This window comes from Anolis carolinensis, chromosome 1, assembly GCF_035594765.1.
Source record: "Anolis carolinensis isolate JA03-04 chromosome 1, rAnoCar3.1.pri, whole genome shotgun sequence".
In the NCBI taxonomy this organism is placed as follows: Eukaryota; Metazoa; Chordata; class Lepidosauria; order Squamata; family Dactyloidae; genus Anolis; species Anolis carolinensis.
In genome coordinates, this window is record NC_085841.1 from 130,843,607 (window position 1) to 130,863,882 (window position 20,276).

The 20,276-nt window shown below is 41.0% G+C and overlaps 1 protein-coding gene and 1 long non-coding RNA gene across 12 annotated transcripts in view; one reads left to right on the forward strand and one right to left on the reverse strand.

The window, feature by feature from the left end:
- Positions 1–20,276, reverse strand: part of LOC134299486 (uncharacterized) — a 76,783-nt gene that overhangs the window by 2,438 nt on the left and 54,069 nt on the right. The gene's annotated exons all lie outside the window — the stretch shown is intronic.
- Positions 9,330–20,276, forward strand: part of dst (dystonin) — a 448,648-nt gene continuing 437,701 nt past the window's right edge. For 3 of the 11 annotated variants that reach the window (XM_062982359.1, XM_062982371.1, XM_008118653.3), the window contains exons 1-2: positions 9,340–9,621; positions 16,002–16,036. In XM_062982359.1, coding sequence (XP_062838429.1) covers positions 9,441–9,621; positions 16,002–16,036 — 216 coding nt within the window. In that variant the 5' untranslated portion in view covers positions 9,340–9,440. Of the gene's footprint in view, positions 9,622–16,001; positions 16,064–20,276 lie in introns of all 11 variants that reach the window. The other 8 variants (XM_062982326.1, XM_062982385.1, XM_062982334.1 and 5 more) reach the window with 5 other exon arrangements.

The following is a 20,276-nucleotide window of genomic DNA, read 5'->3' on the forward strand; positions in this document are numbered from 1 at the left end:
TGGACTAATTTACTTGAATTTTTGGCAGTCCAAAATATGTCAAAACTCTCTTCTAGCATATTCCCAGTATATGTATTTCCTCACCCTCTGCTTTTTTCACTGTCTAGCTTTCACATCCACAGATATTACAATACTAGGGCACAGATGATCCTGACTCTGATATTCAATGATATATCTTTGCACTTGGGGAGCTTATTTAGTTCTTTTATGGCTGCCTTTCCAAGTCTGAGTCTTCATCTAATTTCTTGCCCTCCATCTTCACTATGACTGAGCAAAACACAAAATCTATAAAAATTACAACTTTACTTTAAAATTACAGAAATCATCCATGGTCATTGATTTTGTCTTCTGAATAATCATCTAGAGTATTGATTTTGTACTTTAAAAAAAAATCATCAGTAATTATTCCAAATCTTTGGTATTTTCTCTAGAAATATTGTGTCATCTTAAATTACTGGTGTTTCTTAAATTACTGATTTTCACATTTCCTGCATTGGGTCTAATCCTTTTCTCTATATATGTTCTACACATAAATTAAACAGATAGCTTGATAAAATGCACCTTTGGCCTCCTTACTATCTGAAAACTAAATTATTGCTCCATATTCTATCCTGAAAGGGTACTTACTTATTGGGACAATCAAGCCTTGTGGCACTCTTATTTCATTTGGAGCAATCCATAGATCCATTCAGGTTGAACTCATAGCCTTAGGTTTAACCTTTTAATCCTACAACAGTTTAGGACATGAGAGGTCACTCTCCTCATTTCACCTCACTCACTGTTAGTATTGGTCCAAGTGCCTCTGCCAAACAAAATCTGAAGGGCTGGAAAAGGTACCAATTTGGGGAGTAGCCCTTGGCAGAAGGGAGACCTTTTTGGTAGCGGCACCCTCCAATACACATTGTTAAGCCCAGCCATTAGGCAGCTCTAGACAGCATACAGGGATTTAAATATTTCACAAATGGATTTTTATTGCTTAGTTATTGTAATAAAAATACATATCTTATATTTTTAATTCTATGTGTATATCAATTTAAATGGTGCTACATTTATGAAATTATGATTATACTATATTAACATGTAGAATGGTTGTGTCCACATATTGTCCTCAGTCAAAGCTGTGATTGATGTATATTGTATTTAATGTAATCTCAAAAGATGGGCTGCAAAAGCCTAAAGTTAGGCTACTTCGCAAACTTTAGGATTGTAGTTTTCATCGTACATATACAGTTGCTTCTCAACATTTGCAGTTTTGACTTTTTACAGATTTGATTATTCACAGACATTATTAAAATGATCTCTAGCAATCTGTGTGAGTCTACTTTCAGCGGGAGGATCCTGTGCCTCTAAGCCCAGCAAATGTAGCGGGTGGACTGTAAATAAAAACTAAAATCACATCCACAACCATTTAGTTTCAATCTCTTTGCATCTATTAATGATGAGGGCATATGCCATTTCATCACCAATTCATCATGCACACTTTCCTACCAAACAATATATCAATTCCGAGAGAGAGAAGGAAAGAGACTGAAAAGTTTCTTGATATTGATATTGCAATATGTTGCAGCACGGCTAAGTACAGGGGACATGGACAACCTGCCTCACCTTGAAGTGACAGAAATCCCACTAACAGTATCAGGGAAACCTGCATGCCTTAGCAAGGAGGGACTGCAGTACACTGCAGTGCTGTGCTCCAATACATTGCACTTCTGACATCATGCAGTGCAGCCTCAGTGCAGTTACCGGAAAGCATAATGTAAGCTAAACCAATGGCCATTTATAATATTGCAATAGACCAGGTGAAAAGGCTGCGTTGCTGAATATGGTGAGCAATTAACACTGCATGCCTACTCGTTAATTCAGCAGAGCTTACATTTAGATACCAGGAGGTACGGGCATAGGACTGGAGTCTAAGACTGCCCACCTTAAATGCCTTTATAACAGACATGGGTAAATTTTGGCCCTCCAGGTGTTTTGGACTTCAACTCTCACAATTCCTAACAGCCTACTGGATGTTAGGAATTATGGAAGTTGAAGTCCAAAACACCTGGAGGGCCGAAGTTTGCCTATGCCTGCTTTATAAGGAAAAAAGCTAAATTATATGCAATGGGGCTTACTTTTAAGTAATAACATATATAATTGTAGAGCATCAATCACATATAAATTACTAGCTGTGCCCGGCCACGCGTTGCTGTGGCGAAGTCTGGTGGTATGGGAAATAAAGTATTGAGGAACTGGTGGTAGTTAAGGTCAAGGGTAAAGGTTTTCCCCTGACATTAAGTCCAGTCGTGTCTGACTCTGGGGGTTGGTGCTCATCTCCATTTCTAAGCCGAAGAACCGGCGTTGTCCGTAGACTCCTCCAAGGTCATGTGGGATGACTACATGGAGCGGCGTTACCTTCCCGCTGGAGCAGTACCTATTGATGCACTCACATTTGCATATTTTCGAACTTCTGGATTGGCAGAAGCTGGGGCTAACAGTGGGAGCTCTCTCCGCTCCCCCAATTCAAACCTGTGGCCTTTCGGTCCAGAAGTTCAGCAGCTCAGCGCTTTAACACGCTGCGCCATCAGGGGATATTATTTCCTAAAGGTTGTGAATATACAATATTTCTGATTGGGTTTTTTTGTTTGTTGGAGGCAAGTATGAATGCTGCAATTAGGAAAAATGATTAGGATGTAATGGCCTTGCAGCTTTAAAGCCTGGCTGTTTCCTCCCTGAGTGAATTTTTTGTTGGGAGGTGTTAGCTGGCCCTGATTGTTTCCTGTCTGGAATTCCCTTGTTTTCAGAGTGGTGTTGTTTGCGATATTTTATGTGCTTCTACTGTCTGTGACCCTGAGAAAATAGAGGATTTTCCAGACTTTGATGATGGGAATACTTTGTTGGGAGGTGTTAGCTGGCCCTGATTGTTTCCTGTCTGGAATTCCCTTGTTTTCAGAGTGGTGTTGTTTGCGATATTTTATGTGCTTCTACTGTCTGTGGCCCTGAGAAAACAGGATTTGCCAGACTTTGATGATGGGAATACTTTGTTGGAAGGTGTTAGCTGGCCCTGATTGTTTCCTGTGTGGAATTCCCCTGTTTATTTACTGTCCTGGTTTTAGAGATTATATTGTTCTGCATTATTCTATCCCAGTAATTATTTCATATTAAAGAAAAATCTCACTTATCCAACATTCGCTTATACAATGTTTTGGATTATCCAATGCAGTCTGCCTTTTCATAATCAATGTTTTTGTAGTCAGTGTTTTAAATTCATTGTGATATTTTAGTGGTAAATTTGTAAATACAGTACAGTAGAGTCTCACTTATCCAACATAAACGGGCCGGCAGAACGTTGGATAAGCGAATATGTTGGATAATGAGGAATTAAGGATAACCCTATTAAACATCAAATTAAGTTAAGATTTTACAAATTAAGCACCAAAACATCATGTTAGACAACAAATTTGTCAGAAAAAGTAGTTTAGTACACAGTAATGCTATATAGTAATTACTGTATTTATGAATTTAGCACCAAAATATCACGATATATTGAAAGCATTGACTACAAAGATGCGTTGGATAATCCAGAACGTTGGATAAGCGAGTGTTGGATAAGTGAGACTCTACTGTAAATACTACATAGCATTACTGCACATGGAACTACTTTTTCTGTCAAATTTGTTGTATAATATGATGTTTTGGTGCTTAATTTGTATAACGATTACCTAATTTGATGTTTAATCGGCTTTTCCTGAATCCCTTCTTATTATCCAACATATTCACTTATCCTGCCGGCCTGTTTACGTTGGATAAGTGAGACTCTACTGTATATTTCTAATCTTATATTATCTGCTCAGAACTGGATTATATGAGGCTCCTTCTTCACAGCTGTATAAAATGCACACTGAAGTGGATTATATGGTAGTGTGGAGTCAAGATAATCCAGTGCAAAGCAGATAATATAAGATTATAAATGGGTTATATAGCTGTGCGGAAGGGCCTTGAGTCTACACTGCCATATAATCCAGTGCAAATTAGATAATCTGTGGAAGAAGTCTAAGTGAGGCCTAAATCTGCCTGTCCCCTAACTGAAACCTGGCTGTCCCTTGGTTGCTAGGCAACCAAGTGGGCAGAGATTAGCCCTCTAAACTGGCAGCAATTGGATAAAAAAAATTATTGCTCTCCCTCTAATTAGGACTTTATTTTTCTTTTCTTTTTGTTGTATCAACCTTGAGGCGTGGATGATGGGTTGTGTTGTCAAATTTTGTGGTTGGGGGGCCTGTACTTTTGTTGTTTTGTGAATTGCCGTGATGCCATCACTCTTTTATATATATAGATAGATAATATATATACACGGTAACTTGGAATTAAATTCAATTTAACAGCCTATGTATCTAAGGACACATACACAACACAAAACTGCAGTCTAACTACCATCTATTTGGAATAATATTTCAATACTAAGCCTATTGAAAATAAAACATGGGGGAATTGAGTTATAAACCATAAAAGGTACCTTTTTTATTCCTAAGATGCACATTTCTCCACATAAACATCTTTTAAAATGGGGTGTGACTTAAAACCATGCTTTCCTCTCTATATAAATCTATTTATTTATTTATTTACATTTATATCCCACTCTTCTCACCCCGAAGAGTACTCAGAGCAGCCTTACTGATGCCATAAACATACAATGAAAAAACAAATACTTAAACCAGACAATCAAGTACATCAGTACTAAACCAATAATTAAAATCACACTGTCCAAAATAGTAATCCAGGGCCATTCCATGCCTTTCCACTATTCCATATACTCATATTGCACTAAACTTGCGAAGCTTGGTCCCATAACCATGTTACTTTCTTCCTGAAGATCAGGAGGGAGGGAGCTGATCTAATTCCACTGGGGAGGGAGTTCCATGGCTGAGGGGCCACCACTGAGAAGGCCCTGTCTCTCATCCCCACCACTTGCACCTGGTGTAGCTCATCTGCCACTGAAAACTTGAATTTGTTTAGAGCAGCCAGGTAGACTACTTCTTTACCTATTTTGGGTTGCATGCCTCCTATTTTGGGTTGCATGGCTCATCCAGTGGGTTTTAACTGCCAGCCAGAACCTTGGTCTGCAGTGTCATAGTTAAGTTCTCAAATCCACCGCCCAACACTGGCTTCATTCTACATAGAAGGAAATCTCCTGAACCCCATCTTGAATACATAATTGGATTTAGTGCTACTTACTTATCCACTAAGAACCCCGGTGGTGAAGTGTGTTAAAGCATTGAGCTGCTGAACTTGCAGACTGAAAGGTCCCAGGTTCAAATCCCGGGAGTGGCGTGAGCAGCTGCTGTTAGTCCAGCTTCTGCCAACCTAGCAGTTTGAAAACATGCAAATGTGAGTAGATCAATAGGTACCGCTCCAGCGGGAAGGTAACGGCGCTCCATGCAGTCATGCCGGCCACATGACCTTGGAGGTGTCTATGGACAACGCCGGCTCTTCGGCTTAGAAATGGAGATGAGCACCAACCCCCAGAGTCAGACATGACTGGACTTAACGTCAGGGGAAACCTTTACCTTTACCTACTTATCCACTACTAGGCATTTGGATAAATAAACCTTTTTTAAAATGTCGGTGATACTGAAAATAGTGCGTATTACAATCAATGGTAACTTAGAACAGAAGAAATCTAGTATTAAGTCCCAATCTCAATGCATTTGGTGACCATTGCTAATAAATTTCCTACCTACTCAGATAGTCTGATTATTACTAAAGTAATATAAAATATTATCTTTATTCACTTGCGGGTATAAAGTCATCCAAAATTACTAAGAAAATGTAAGTGCCTCAGAAATATTTTACTAAACTTGACCCATTAAATTTTTATACTTAATGTAGGCTGCTGCTGATAGAAACAGCATGTTGTCATTCACTATAAACATGTGCAATATAGATTGAGCATCCCTAATCTAAAATGCTTGGGATCAAAAATGTTCCATATCCCCCCCTACTGATTTTGGAAAACTTGCACATACATAATGAGATGTTTTGTAGATAGGACTCACAACTAAACGCAAAATTAATTTGTTTTGTATACATGCTATATACACGTAGCCTGAAGATAATGTTATGCACAATATTTTAAAATAATTTTGGGCATGAAATTGGTGTACACTGAACTGTCAGAAAGCAAAGGTGTCACTATTTCAGCCATCCCTGCTGATAAATTTGGAGTATTTTGGAATTCTGGATACGGGTTACTTAACCTGAATATCTTAAGTTGCTGCATAAACATGGAATATAAAACGTTTTCTCTGTAATTGTGAACATTTAAATATAAAAACTACATACCTTGCCTAAATAGCAATTTATTTTGTCATATAAAGATTGTTATTTTCTTTATTTGTGGGAGCTGTAGCTTGTCTTTTACTTCTTCAAAGCAGAAATTAAAAGAAACAAAAGTGTCCCGTAAGCATGATTCATTGTAGTTTCCCATCATAAAAAGAAACGAGGGTCCTAAACTGTATGACAACCTTTGCTCTGTAAAAGCAGACTTGCTGGGCTAAAGCATGTAACAGCAAAAGAGCAAATGTGCAGGGCATAGTACTTATAATTGGTAATTTCAGATTAATATATTATCCAAGTCCAGTTTTGAAATTAATGGTGCAGCTATATATGTATATATATACAGTAGAGTCTCACTTATCCAACACTCGCTTATCCAACGTTCTGGATTATCCAACGCATTTTTGTAGTCAATGTTTTCAATATATCGTGATATTTTGATGCTAAATTCATAAATACAGTAATTACAACATAACATTACTGCGTATTGAACTACTTTTTCTGCCAAATTTGTTGTATAACATGATGTTTTGGTGCTTAATTTGTAAAATCATAACCTAATTTGATGTTTAATAGGCTTTTCCTTAATCCCTCCTTATTATCCAACATATTCGCTTATCCAACATTCTGCCGGCCCGTTTATGTTGGATAAGTGAGACTCTACTGTATATATATATATATATATATATATATTTCAATTATTTATACCCCGCCCTTCTCACCCGAGGGGACTCAGGGTGGCTTACAAGTGGCAGTTGATGCCGTTACACCATTATACAATGAACTAAAACGTTAAAACAGTTAAAACAGTCATAAAATACAATATACAAAGTTTAAAACAATGCAAAGTGCTTATGCCATTCATCCACCAGACCTTAATACAAGATATTATTTAATATATATAGAAATCAGCAGCACTAATTACAGCAGGTCATTTACAGGTTTTAGAACAGCCTTTATAACAGAAATAAAAGGGCCAATAAAGGAAGCTGAAGTTTCATTTAGAGGTCAAATGGCATTTCCTGGTTCCTGGGAATATAATTTGCCTTACTGATTTTGTCCCCCCTCCCAGAATCCATGCTGCTCACATTTTCCTGGTAGACTGTCCTTCTGAGTAAACTGCACAAGATTGCAACGTAAACAGCCAGTAAACAAGATGGAATATAAGGGCACAGCTTTGTGTGTGTTTGGTGGGGTGTGTGTGTCTAAGAGAAAGGAGGGGGGGCTAATGATTAAAAATGCACCCCTAAAATACCCTAAAAGGCACCAGATTAAAGCTGCGGTTACACTTTTAACTGCCCTGACTCAACGCTATGGCATTCGGGTAGTTTGGTGAGGCCCCAGCACTCTTTGGCAGAGAACGCTCAAAACCTTGTAAAACTACAACTTCCAGGATCCCATAGCATTGAGCCATGGCAGTTACAAGATGTCAAACCGCATTGATTCCATAGTGTCGATCAGTGGTTCTCAATCTGTGGGTCCCCAGGTGTTTTGCCCTACAACTCCCAGAAATCCCAGCCACTTAACCAGTTGTTGGGATTTTTGGGTGTTGAAGGCCAAAACATCTGGGGACCCATAGGCTGAGAACCACTGGTCTACAGAGACGTTGCCCAGGGGACGCCCGGATGTGTTACCCTCCCGCTGGGAAGCTTCTTTTATGTCCCCGCAAGCTAGAGCTGACAGACGGGTGCTCACCCCGTCTCGCAGATTCAAACCGGCAACCTTCAGGTCAGCAGTTTAGCCAGCACAAGGGTTTAACCCACTACGTCAGGGGAGCTCCTTGGGTCTTATTTCTAAGGAACCACCTCTGAGCATTCCTTGCCTAAGGGTGCGCCTCTAGACTGTAGATTGAATGCCGTTTGGCACCCACCCCTTTGATTGCTATGGCTTAATGCTATGGGACCAAGGGAGTGGTGGAAATAAGCAGCCTGTCCCTGCCTCTGTCCTGCGTGGGAGAGAAAGCATGACGTCTGTTTAGCAGAGCGTTGCAACAAGGAGCCCGGGAAGGCGGGGGGGGGGGGGGGAGGAAAGAGCGCTCGGGGAAAACCCACAGCACCATAGAAGGTGCATCTATATCGTAGAATTAATGCAGTTTGGCACCTCTTTAACGGCTAGGGCTCAATGCATTGCTAGGGAATCCTGGGATTTGTAGTTTAGCGAGGCGCCAACACTCTTTGGTAGGAAAGGCTAAAAGCCTTTTAAAACAAAAATCCCCCCCCCCCCCCCAAAATGATTGCATAGTTCAATCTACATTCATTCCACAGTGTAGATGTGAATGGGCTGCGTCCACAGCAGGCGTGGGCAAACTTGGGCCCTCCAGGTGTTTTGGACTTCAACTCCCACCATTCCTAACAGCCGGTAGGCTGTTAGGAATGGTGGGAGTTGAAGTCCAAAACACCTGGAGGGCCCAAGTTTGCCCATGCCTGCTCCACTGCCATTTTCTACTGCAGCTGTGATGTCACTGCAAGCGCTCCCCTCCTTCCTTCCTTCCTTCCTCCCTTCCACATTTCCCCCCAAAACCGCCGACCACGATGAGCAGCAGGACGAGGCAGCGTCTCAAGCGAGGCAAGGCTTGCTACGCGAGGCGCAGGAAGCGCTCTCCTTGATTGCTGTCCCCTTCCTTCCATCCATCCATCCATCTGCACCGTGGAATGAGCGCAGTCCGGCACCGCTTGGAGGCTGAGATGCAGCCTGGGCACTGCCAAGGGCTCAAGGCGAGGCAATCAAGGGATTTGCCATTGGCTTTCTCAGCTAAAGAATCCGAAGGCAGCACCCAAAGTAGAACTCGGATGATTCCATCGCCTTGAGCAATGCAAGCAGTGCAAGCGCTGTCTCCAGGCAGGGATGCTGCAGCTCCTCCTCCTCGGGGAGGAAAGGAAACCCCCTGCCTCGTCATGCCTTGGGGGTCCCTCTCCCGCTGATCCCTCTCCGGAGTGAGCCTGCGGCAGCGTTGTGGCCCTCCTCCTCCCCTTCCTCCTCCTCCTCCTGCTACTGCCGGGGCCACAAGGCTCCTCCTCTTTCTCCAAGCCTCCGCAGAGGCGAGCGTGCCCTTCGCCGTCCTCCTCCTCCCGCTGCTGCCTCGTCCCTTCCCTCCATAGGATTTCTGCTCAGGCACAGCCATCAACATGATCGCCGCGGCTTTCCTGGTCCTGCTGCGCCCTTACAGCATCCAGTGCGCCCTGCTCCTGCTGCTCCTCTTGCTGGGCACCGTGGCCACCATCCTCTTCTTCTGCAGCTGGCACCGCAAGCTCCACAAAGCCCGGCACCCCATCCGCTCCGTCTTCTCCGGCAGAGCCAGGAGCAGAGGTAAGGCAGGGCAAGGCAAGGCAAGGCAGGGCAGGGCAGGTGGAGGGACCTCACCTGGGCAGGCGACACCCCTTACCCTCCTGCCCATCACTGTAGGTACGGTCAAGGCAATCAGGGCATCACCCTACCAGGCTCAAAGCTCTGGGATCCTGGGAGTTGTAGTTATATAAGGACTCCTCTCTCTGCCCAAGAGGTCTGGAGCCTCGCCAAACTACAGCTCCCAAGATCCCATAGCCCTGAGCCAAGGCAGTTTGAGTGATGTTGCACGGCCTCCAGGCAACACCCCTTACCCGCTTGCCCATCACTGTAGATAGGGTCAAGGCAATCAGGGCATCACCCTACCAGGCTCAAAGCACTGGGATCCTGGGAGTTGTAGTTATATAAGGACTCTTCTCTCTGCCCAAGAGGTCTGGAGCCTCACCAAACCACAGCTCTCAAGATCCCATAGCTCTGAGCTAAGGCAGTTTGAGTGATGTTGCACGGCCTTCAGGCAACACCCCTTACCCTCCTGCCCATCACTGTAGGTAGGGTCAAGGCAATCAGGGCATCACCCAACCAGGCTCTGGGATCCTGGGAGTTGTCGTTATATAAGGACTCCTCTCTCTGCCCAGGAGGTCTGAGGCCTTGCCAAATTACAGCTCCCAAGATCCCAGAGCCCTAAGCCAAGGCAGTTTGAGTGATGATGCACGGCCTTCATCCTACTGATGAAATACAGTAGAGTCTCACTTATCCAACATAAAGGGGCCGGCAGGACATTGGATAAGCAAAAATGTTGGCTAAGAAGGAGGGATTCAGGAAAAGCCTTTTAAACGTCAAATTATGTTATGATTTTACAAACAAATTGTCAGAAAAAGCAGTTCAATACACATCACAGTAACTTTATGTTGTAATTACTGTATTCACGAATTTAGCACCAAAACATCGCAGTGTATTGAAAACACTGACTATAAAAACATTGATTACTAATAAACTGACTACAAATAAAGATAGAATTGCATAAAATGAACTTACAGTAACAACATTGTTGAAAATTAAATCCATAAACCATTCAATCCTTGCTGCCCAGAGAAAGTGCTCTGGATCCGGGCGGGAGGCAGACTGCGTCGAATAATCCAGAACATTGGATAAGTGAATGTTGGATAAGTGAGACTACTGTAATGCAAACTTTGGCCTTCAAGGTGTTTTGGACCAACTCCCACAATGACAAAATTCTTTACCCTCTTGCCATCCCTGTAGGGTGAAGGCAGTCTGTTGTCAAAGGCTTTTATAGCCAGAATCACTGGGTTGCTGTGAGTTTTCCGGGCTGTATGACCATGTTTTATTTGGACTAATCCAACCAGAGAAGTCAGCCATAGCAGAGCACTTGACGAACCAACCTGGACACAGCAGATTATTGAGAACACAGAAATGCTGGACTACTCTCACAACAACCATGTCAGACAACACAAAGAAGCCATTGAAATCCACAAGCAGGTGGACAATTTCAGCAGAAAGGAGGAAACCATGAAAAGGAACAAAATCTGGCTACCAGTATTTAAAAAACTCTAATCAGGACAGTAAATGAAGCACAACACCCAGTAAACAGGGGAATTCCAGACAAGAATCAATCAGGGCCAGTTAACATCTCCTAATAAAGGATTCCCCCAGGCAGGAAGAAGCCAGACCGTGAAGTTGCAAGGGCATTAAATGCTAATCAAGCTGGCCAGTTGCAACATTCAGATTTGCCTCAAGCAGACAAGGGTTCTTTCTCCCACCCTGGATATTCCACAGATATATAAACCCCACTTGCCTAGTTTCCAACAGACCTCACAACCTCTGAGAATGTCTGCTATATATATGAGCGAAAGGTCAGGAAAAAATGCTTCTGGAACATGGCCCTACAACCCGGAAAACTCATAGCAACCCAGTGTGATTCTTGTTGTGACATTACCTTAATGTCAAGATCGAGGGAAGTCATAGTCCCACTCTCTTCTGCTTTGGCCAGACCTCGCCTGGAATAATATCGCTTTGGGGGCTCTTGCACACAGCCATATAACCCAGATTATCAAGGAAAATAATCCACAACATCTGCTTTGAACTGGGTTATCTGAGACCACATGGCCATGTAATCCAGTAATCCAGTTGTGTGGATTTACTATTACAAAATAGTAAAAGGCCTGGAAACCATGCTCTAAGGCCCCTTCCGCACAGCTGTATAAAATCCATATTGAACTGGATTACATGGCAGTTGGACCCGGCCCTTCCACACAGCCATATATCCCAGAATATCAAGGCAGGAAATCCCACAATATCTGCTTCGAACTGGGTTATCTGAGTCTACACTGCCATATATTCCAGTTGAAAGCAGATAATGTGGGATTTTATTCAGCTGTGTGGAAGGGCCCTCAGATAACCCAGGGCCCTTCCACACAGCCCTATATCCCAGAATATCAAGGCAGAAAATCCCACAATATCAGCATTGAACTCGGTCATCTGAGTCCATATTGCCATATATTCCAGTTCAAAGCAGATATTGTGGGATTCCCTGCCTTGATATTCTGGGCTATAGGGCTGTGTGGAAGGGGCCCCAGTTCAAAGCAGGTATTGTGGATTATCTGCCTTGATATTCTGGGTTATATGGTTGTAAGGAAAGGCCCTAAGGCCTCTTCCACTCAGGTGAATTAAATTCCACATTATCCGCTTTGAACTGGAATATATGGCAGCGTGGATTCAGATAACCCAGTTCAAAGCAGATACTGTGGGTTATTCTGACTTGATATTCTGGGATACAGAGCTGTGTGGAAGAGCCCTAAGACAGGGGTGTCCAAACTAAGGCCCAGGGGCTGGATGCGGCCCTCCAAGGTCATTTTCCTGGCTAAAGGTTATAGACTTAGAGTCATCCTCAGTCTGAAACGGCTTGAAGGCTCACAGAAACAACAATCCTACTTAACTTCATTGTCTGATCAGCCAAAAGCAGGCCCACACCTCTTTATGAAATAGTAGTCAATTTATGTGTTAGAATTGTTTTTCATTTTAAATATTGTATTGTTCTTTCATGGTTTTTTTGCACGGCAAATAAGAGATGTGCAGTGTGCATAGGAATTTGGTTGTGTTTTTTTCAAACTATAGTCTGGCCCTCCAATAGTCTGAGGGACCGTGAAGCAGCCCTTGGTTTAAAAAGTTTGAGGAGCCCTAGTGTGTAGATGCATCCTGGATGGCTGCACATTCCTGGCCTCCAGATTAAATAGGATTCCTCTGCGTCTGGGCCTCTCAACAAAAAGTTCCTAGGAACTCTAGATCTCAATGGCAGTGTAGAAGGGGAGCGGTGTCAGCAAACAGGAAAACTTGGCTCTGGATGGCTTATATTTAGGAGAAAAGCTGAGACTGCGGCACTAAGGCTCATTCCACACAGCTGAATGAAATCCCACATTTCATTCACTCACTTATCCAACGTTCTGGATTATCCAACGCATTTTTGTAGACAATGTTTTCAAAACATCGTGATATTTTGGTGCTAAATTCGTAAATACAGTAATTACAACACAACATTACTACGTATTGAACTACTTTTTCTGTCAAATTTGTTGTATAACATGATGTTTGGTGCTTAATTTGTAAAATCATAACCTATTTTGCTGTTTAATAGGCTTTTTCTTAATCTCTCCTTATTATCTCCTTATTATATTCACTTATCCAACGTTCTGCCGGCCTGTTTATGTTGGATAAGTGTGATTCTACTGTATCTGCTTTGAACTGGTATATATGGCAGTGTGGACTCAGATATTCCAGTTCAAAGCAGATAATGTGGGATTTTCTGCCTTAATATTCTGGGGTACAGGGCTGTGTGGAAGGGCCGTAAATTCACCTCCTGAAGCTGGAGAATACCTTTCCACACACTGCTCAACTTCAGTAGAACTTTCCCATCAACTTCTTTTTTCCCACTTAATTTTTATTACATTACTCCCAACAAATTGAAAATAGAAAAATAAAAACGCAGGCCTTAAATTAGAGAAAACAAATTGCCTCTTTATAACTTTCCCCCCAGACAGCCCTGCCAATTAAAGCTAATATCAACTTCTCAATAAGGGATGATACATACAGTAGGCTCTCTGGGCGCTTCCACACAGCCCTATATCCCAAAATATCAAGGCAGAAAATCCCACAATATCTGCTTTGAACTGGGTTATCTGAGTCCACACTCAGATAACGTGGGATTTTCTGCCTTGATATTCTGGGATATAGGGCTGTGTGAAAGGGCCCTCTGTTAAACAGGACGCAAGCAAATGGACAAAAATATTTTTTTTAAAACCCAAAGAAATAATACTTGAAATAAAATAATACATCCAAACAGTAAAACTGTTCCATTTTTTATCTTTGTCTTAATTTGCTTTTTCCCAATGTTAATATCAAGTCAATACATAGTTTATGGCATGGTATTGTATGAGGTATAGTATTAGTTAGGCCTGTTTTTCATAATAACTCTCAAGTAACCACAAACTATATTTGTACGGCATCTACTAATCCCCATGGGTGCTAGTTAACTGAGAGTCTAGTGGATATGTAGAATGCTTGGACTTGCCTTAGGGTCAGCTGTCAAGGAATGAGTATTATCATTGAACACGAAAATTGGGGTGGTTCATGAAATTTCCCATTTCAATGTAAGGTTGTGAAAGCTGACAAGTGAAGAAAGCAAATAGAAAGAGAATGAATACATCACTGGACATTCATGTTAGGATCATTGATGAAAGTTCCTGTTTTTCTATATGGTTGTGATAGCTGGACAATGAAGAAAGCTGTTAAAGAGAGATTGTCTCAGATGACGTATGATGCTGGAGAAGGGTTTTGTGGATACTGTGGACTGCTCAAAAGACAAATAAATGGGTCTTGGAGCAAATGAGGCCTAAACTTTACCTAGAAGCCAAGATGGCTAAACTGAAGCTCTCATAGTTTGACAATATCATGAGAATGTATGACCCACTAGAAAGGATGAACAATGTTTGGTATGGTTGAAGGCAATAAGACCACATTGCAGATGGATGGACTTAACCACCCAACTGCCATGGCTCAATGCTATAGAAGTATGAGAGTTGCACTTTTACAAGATCTTGAGGCCCCTTTCACACAGCTGAATAAAATCTCACATTCTCTGATTTGAACTGGAATATATGGCAGTATGGGCTCAGATAACCCAGTTCAGATATTGTGGGGTTTTCTGCCTTGATATCCTGGGTTACAGTGTTCCCTCACTACTTCGCAGTTCACTTTTCGAGGATTTGCTGTTTCGCAGTTTTTCAATAAACGAAAAGACTATTATAAATAATAAAAAATTGCAATTTACAGCCTAAGGAAGGGAGGAAGGAGAAGCCAAAGGGAGAGAAAAGGAGCCCAAGCAGCAACGGGAGGAGAAGGAGGCGATTTATCAACACACGATTGGTTGATAAAGACTTAAAATAGTGTATAACTACTAAAATAATCTATAAATATTAGAATAAATATAGTGCCCCTACTTTGCGGATTTTCACTTATTGCGGGTGGTCCTGGAACCTAACCCCCACGATAAATGAGGGAATACTGTATATACTGTGTAATACTGTGGCCCCCCGATTGTGGAACTCACTGCCCGGTGAGATTAGGCAAGCCTCCACACTAGCAGCCTTTAAGAAAGACCTGAAAACATGGCTCTTCCGTTGTGCCTTTGGAGAGTAATCACTACATACATCCCTTTTGCTGCTCTCCTTCAATATTTGTCCTCCAGATTGCACCGCCACTTTATGACCCTGTCCTCTGTGGTTTTTACTCCTACTTCCTTTCTCACCTCGAGTTTTAATCTAGTGTTCATGTGGCCCGCCCTTGGTTTTATTGTTCTTTGATCTTGTTTAATGTAGTGTATATTTTCTTTTATTGTGTTGTTTAATGTGCTATGATTTGTTGTTCTATTATATTTTGTTATATTGTATTGTTCTGGGCATGGCCCCATGTAAGCCACCCCGAGTCCCAGTTGGGGAGATGGTGGCGGGGTATAAATAAAGATGATGATGATGATGATGATTATTATTATTATTATTATTATTATTATTATTATTATATGGCTGTGTGGAAGGGCCCTTAGTCTCCTCTGCAAAAGAGTGCTGGTGCCTTACCAAACTACAAGAACTCCATGGCATTAGAGTGGTGTCAAACTGCATTCATTCTACAGTGGAGATGTTCCCAAAGCCACAGTCCTGATCAGTTTAGTTGATGAGGAGGGGACTTGGATGCCTCTTTGTCCTTGGGCTGACCATAAATTGAGGTTAAATTCTCAGCAGTAAACAACAATAATGCACCCAACAAACATTTCTGTAGAACTTGCAGATATGGAAACAAAACCTTGTCTCATCTTTCCTCTTTCCTTTTATTTCCAGATGCTGCAATGAGAACCCATCACTTTCGTTCTGAGGTAATTTATTTAGCCCGAAATCTCAAGGTCAGAAGGAATTTTCTTACCATAGTACTAATCACTGATTTTTCCTTCTTTTAAAGCGCTTGCCACTATTTAAAAAAGTTTTGCCTTGAAATGTTATAATTTTAATGTGTTTAAATAAATTATATATGCTGATATCCATTAGCATTATTTTCTTGTCAACTAAGGCCTTAATTATTTCATGTTTTACCTTAATATTATCAAATAGGGCAGTTTGCTAGGTACAGCTATTAATCATAACAATCTAGAGGTGAAAGGACCAGTCATCCAATAAGTACTGAACTAAGATTGTATTTGCTTTGTCATCTGCCATTGGACATATTCTGGCACTATACAAACTTTGGAAGTAAAAAAGAGTTGGGAAATTATGAGAAGCTAAGGCCCCTTCCACACAGCTGAATAAAACCCCACATTATCTGCTTTGAACTGGAATATATAGCAGTGTGGCCATAGATAACCCAGTTCAAATTGGATATTGTGGATTATTCTACCTTGATATTCTGGGTTATATGTCTGTGTGGAAGGGCCCCCAGAAAGGCTTTCCTTGCTCAGGAAGGAATACTGCATACAATGAAAGAAATAAAAAATCATAACCAGTAAGACATTCCTGGCTTCTTGCAACAAATGTATGTAAACCAAGCACATCTAATCTTGCAGCCATTCAAGGTTATTTGGTGCTTCTAGCACTTTGTATTTTTTTCCAGTGGACTGAATTTTTTTAATTGCATTCGTACATTAAGAGCAACCTTTCAAAGCAATTTGCTGGTGATCTTATTCTAAGGGGACATCTCCTTTGTAGATTCTGACCCTTTCTTAGCATCAAAGTGTTCAAGGACAACTGATTCTTTATTAAAATAGTAGTCAAATCCCAGTGGAAAATTAAAATGTTAAAATGTTAATCTGGGTCCTTTTTTCTCAGTATAAAGTGACTGAGCTAGATGTCTATGAACCTAAGTTTCAAACCTAGGCTTGAGGATTGGGTGAGATCTTCATTTAATAGTTTTAGTTCAATCACTGATAGCCAGTTAAACAACAGATATTGCTGTTCTCTTCGGCCAAAGTATGCATGGTTGCTCAGACATAACATCTTACAGGGGTCTGTGGGACTTGCTCCAGTTCAAGCATATTTAATTAAAAATAAGGCCTATGATTTCTGTGACATTTACTTTCATGCAAGAGAAACTAGAATGGGAGTAGTAAACCACTTAAAGTGAAAATCTTTGTCCCTTTCCCTCAAAAATAAGGCCTATATTTGTATAGCACTGATGATTTATTGCGAGGAGTAAAGCAATACTCTATATTTGGTGTAATGTTTATACAGCTCAGCTGGTGCTAGACCTTTGATATGTTTTAATCATCTGAAAGATTATTTATAATTGATGTATGTGTTTTTATAGTTTTATAATATAGTGTTCCCTCGCTACTTTGCGGTTTGCTTTTCGTGCCCCTGCTGTTTCGCGGGTTTTCAATAAATATTAATGTACACCATTTATCACGGTATTTTTGCTGTTTTGCGGGATTTTGCAGCATGCAAAGGGTTTTGGAAGGGGGGAAAGGGAGAAATAAAGGGAGGGTGGGAGGTTAGGGAAGGGTTGGAAATAAAAAACGGTTATTTAGCTTCCATTCTTCTTCTCTGCCGGTGTACTGTATATTGTAACTGCTAAAATAAAGTACAGACTACATTGTAGTAAGTGGTCTATGGTTTGCTCTCCTCCACACATAGAATAAGTATAGTGTCCCTACTTTGCGGATTTTCACTTCTTGCGGGTAGTACTGGAACGTAACCCCTGCGATAAGTGAGGGAACACTGTATTGTGTTTTACTGTTATTATAATTGTCTGAATCTGGCATTGAATTATTGCCATTCTTCTGAGGGCCCTTCCACACAGCTCTATATCCCAGAATATCAAGGTAGAAAGTCCTAAATTATCTGTGTGTGGTCTCAGATAGCCCAGTTCAAAGCAGATATTGTGGGATTTTCTGCCTTGATATTCTGGGATATAGGCCTGTGTGGAAGGGCCCTGAGTTATTTAAATTGAACTTAGTAGGACTTATGTTTGAAAACCGCTTTATAGAATGGCTAGGTAATACACAGTTTTTCAGATGTTGTAGGACTCAAACTCCCATCAGCCACAGCCAGGATGGCCTCTGGTTTTGGATTATATCCAAGATATCTGGAGGGTCTTAGATTGTGGTGTTTTATAGAACAACACTGTATTCATGGTATTATTACAGGTGAGGTACATAACAGATGTCGAATGTATTTCCAGTGCTTATCATGGAATCTACAGGAAAGGAGATTCCACCTGAACATTAGGAAGAACTTCCTCACTGTGAAAGCTGTTTAGTGTGGAACTCGCTGGCCCGGAGTGTGGTGGAGGTTCCTTCCTTGGAGGCTTTTATGCAGAGGCTGGATGGCCATCTGTCGGGGGTGCTTTGAATGCGATTTCCTACTTCTTGGCAGGGGGTTGGACTGGATGGCCCATGAGGTCTCTTCCAACACTATGATTTTATGATTCGAAGAAGGCTACATTTTGCTTTAGCTCAAATTAACTGTCTTGAATATGCATGGATCTATATTTGACAGTTATAAGAAAAGGGTTGATTTAATGTTTAATTGTTTTACTTTGAATGTGCATAACATTATGTTTATACATCTTTGACTAATTGAACAGCATTTGCAAATACCTTTGATAAAAATCCTTTTTATTATTTCTGTCACTGATTTTCAAGGACTAAAAAGTCATTTTGCAACCACACAATTTATCTGCAGAGAGAGATATATAGATGTAAATGAATGATATAAGAAATAAGAATGACTTTGAGTGTTATCTATTAATCATCTCAGATCTAATTTCAAACTTGAGTTTAATTACATGGAGTTATTGAATGGATTATAGTTCTCAAAGAGTAATTGCCAACATCACAAAACTGTTTGGCATATGGTAATTGACGCTTCTTTCACAACACTGTCTCCCCCAGTTTGTAGACCAAACCTCATTCTTCTAAATAGAAATGACTTCTATGGGATCTGAGGCTCTGAAGGTGTAACTTCAAAATCCAGAGAACTGTGATAAACATAGCACTAGAATAGTTTTTTAAAACTGGGTTTTTAGGGGATCAGCTCATATTGTGAATAATGATGCAATTACAATATTGAGCATCAGCTTAAGTGGATCCTATTGGATGACTGGCATGTCTACTATATTTTGGAATTATTTCAGAATGCAAGTGCTACAAGACTAAAGTAGAGTCTTGCTTATCCAACCTTTGCTTATCTACTCTCTGTATTATCCAACGTAGTCGGCCTCCCGCCTGGATCCACAGCTGTTTCTCTAGGCAGCAACACACCGTGGGCTAACACACCCAACAACAACACAAGTGCAGCCCTGCTCACAGACTTGTTTTAAAACATGATGTTTTGGTGCTTAATTTGTAAAATCATAAAATAATTTGATTTTTAATAGTCTTTTCCTTAATCCCTCCTTATTATCCAACATTTTTGCTCATCCAACGTTCTGCCAGCCCTTTTATGTTAGATAAGCAAGACTCTACTGTATTTATTTTTAAAGGGACATTACTGTGTGATTCCCTGTGTCTGGTATCTTTTTGGTTATTCTGAATTAGAGTAGACTCTAAGAATTAGTTGTTGAATAGAGAGTCAGAGCACAAGTAAATCTCATTGAACCAATGGTTATACTCTAATAAGAACTCAATAGGATTTAGGCTTCTGTCACTCTGACAAAATTTGGCAATGTGTCATGAGGACACAGCATAGTTTATACCAGGCATGGGCAAACCTCAGCCCTCCAGGTGTTTTAGACTTCAGTTTATTTATTTATTTACAACACTTCTACCCCTGCTGTTAGAAATGGTGGGAGCTGAAGTCAAAACACCTGGAGGGCCGAAATTTGCCCATGCCTGGTTTATACCACAGTGGGGATAAGTCACATTATAAGTAGTATTTGCTTGATGTAGAGATTTATTTTAATGGAAAGGCTGAATCTTAGTAAATTTGGGAAATCAGACAATCCCATTTTCCTTTATTATCTTAACAAAGGAATAAATAATTATAGCCAAAGTTACGGGTTGCTATATTTTCCTTCAGTAGCCAACCTAGTGAGAGCAAGTGTAGATGAGGGCAGCGGGAGACCAGAATTCAAATCCCCACAATAACAACCACAGCCAGCCTAGAGGCAAATGAAACATGGAGGAA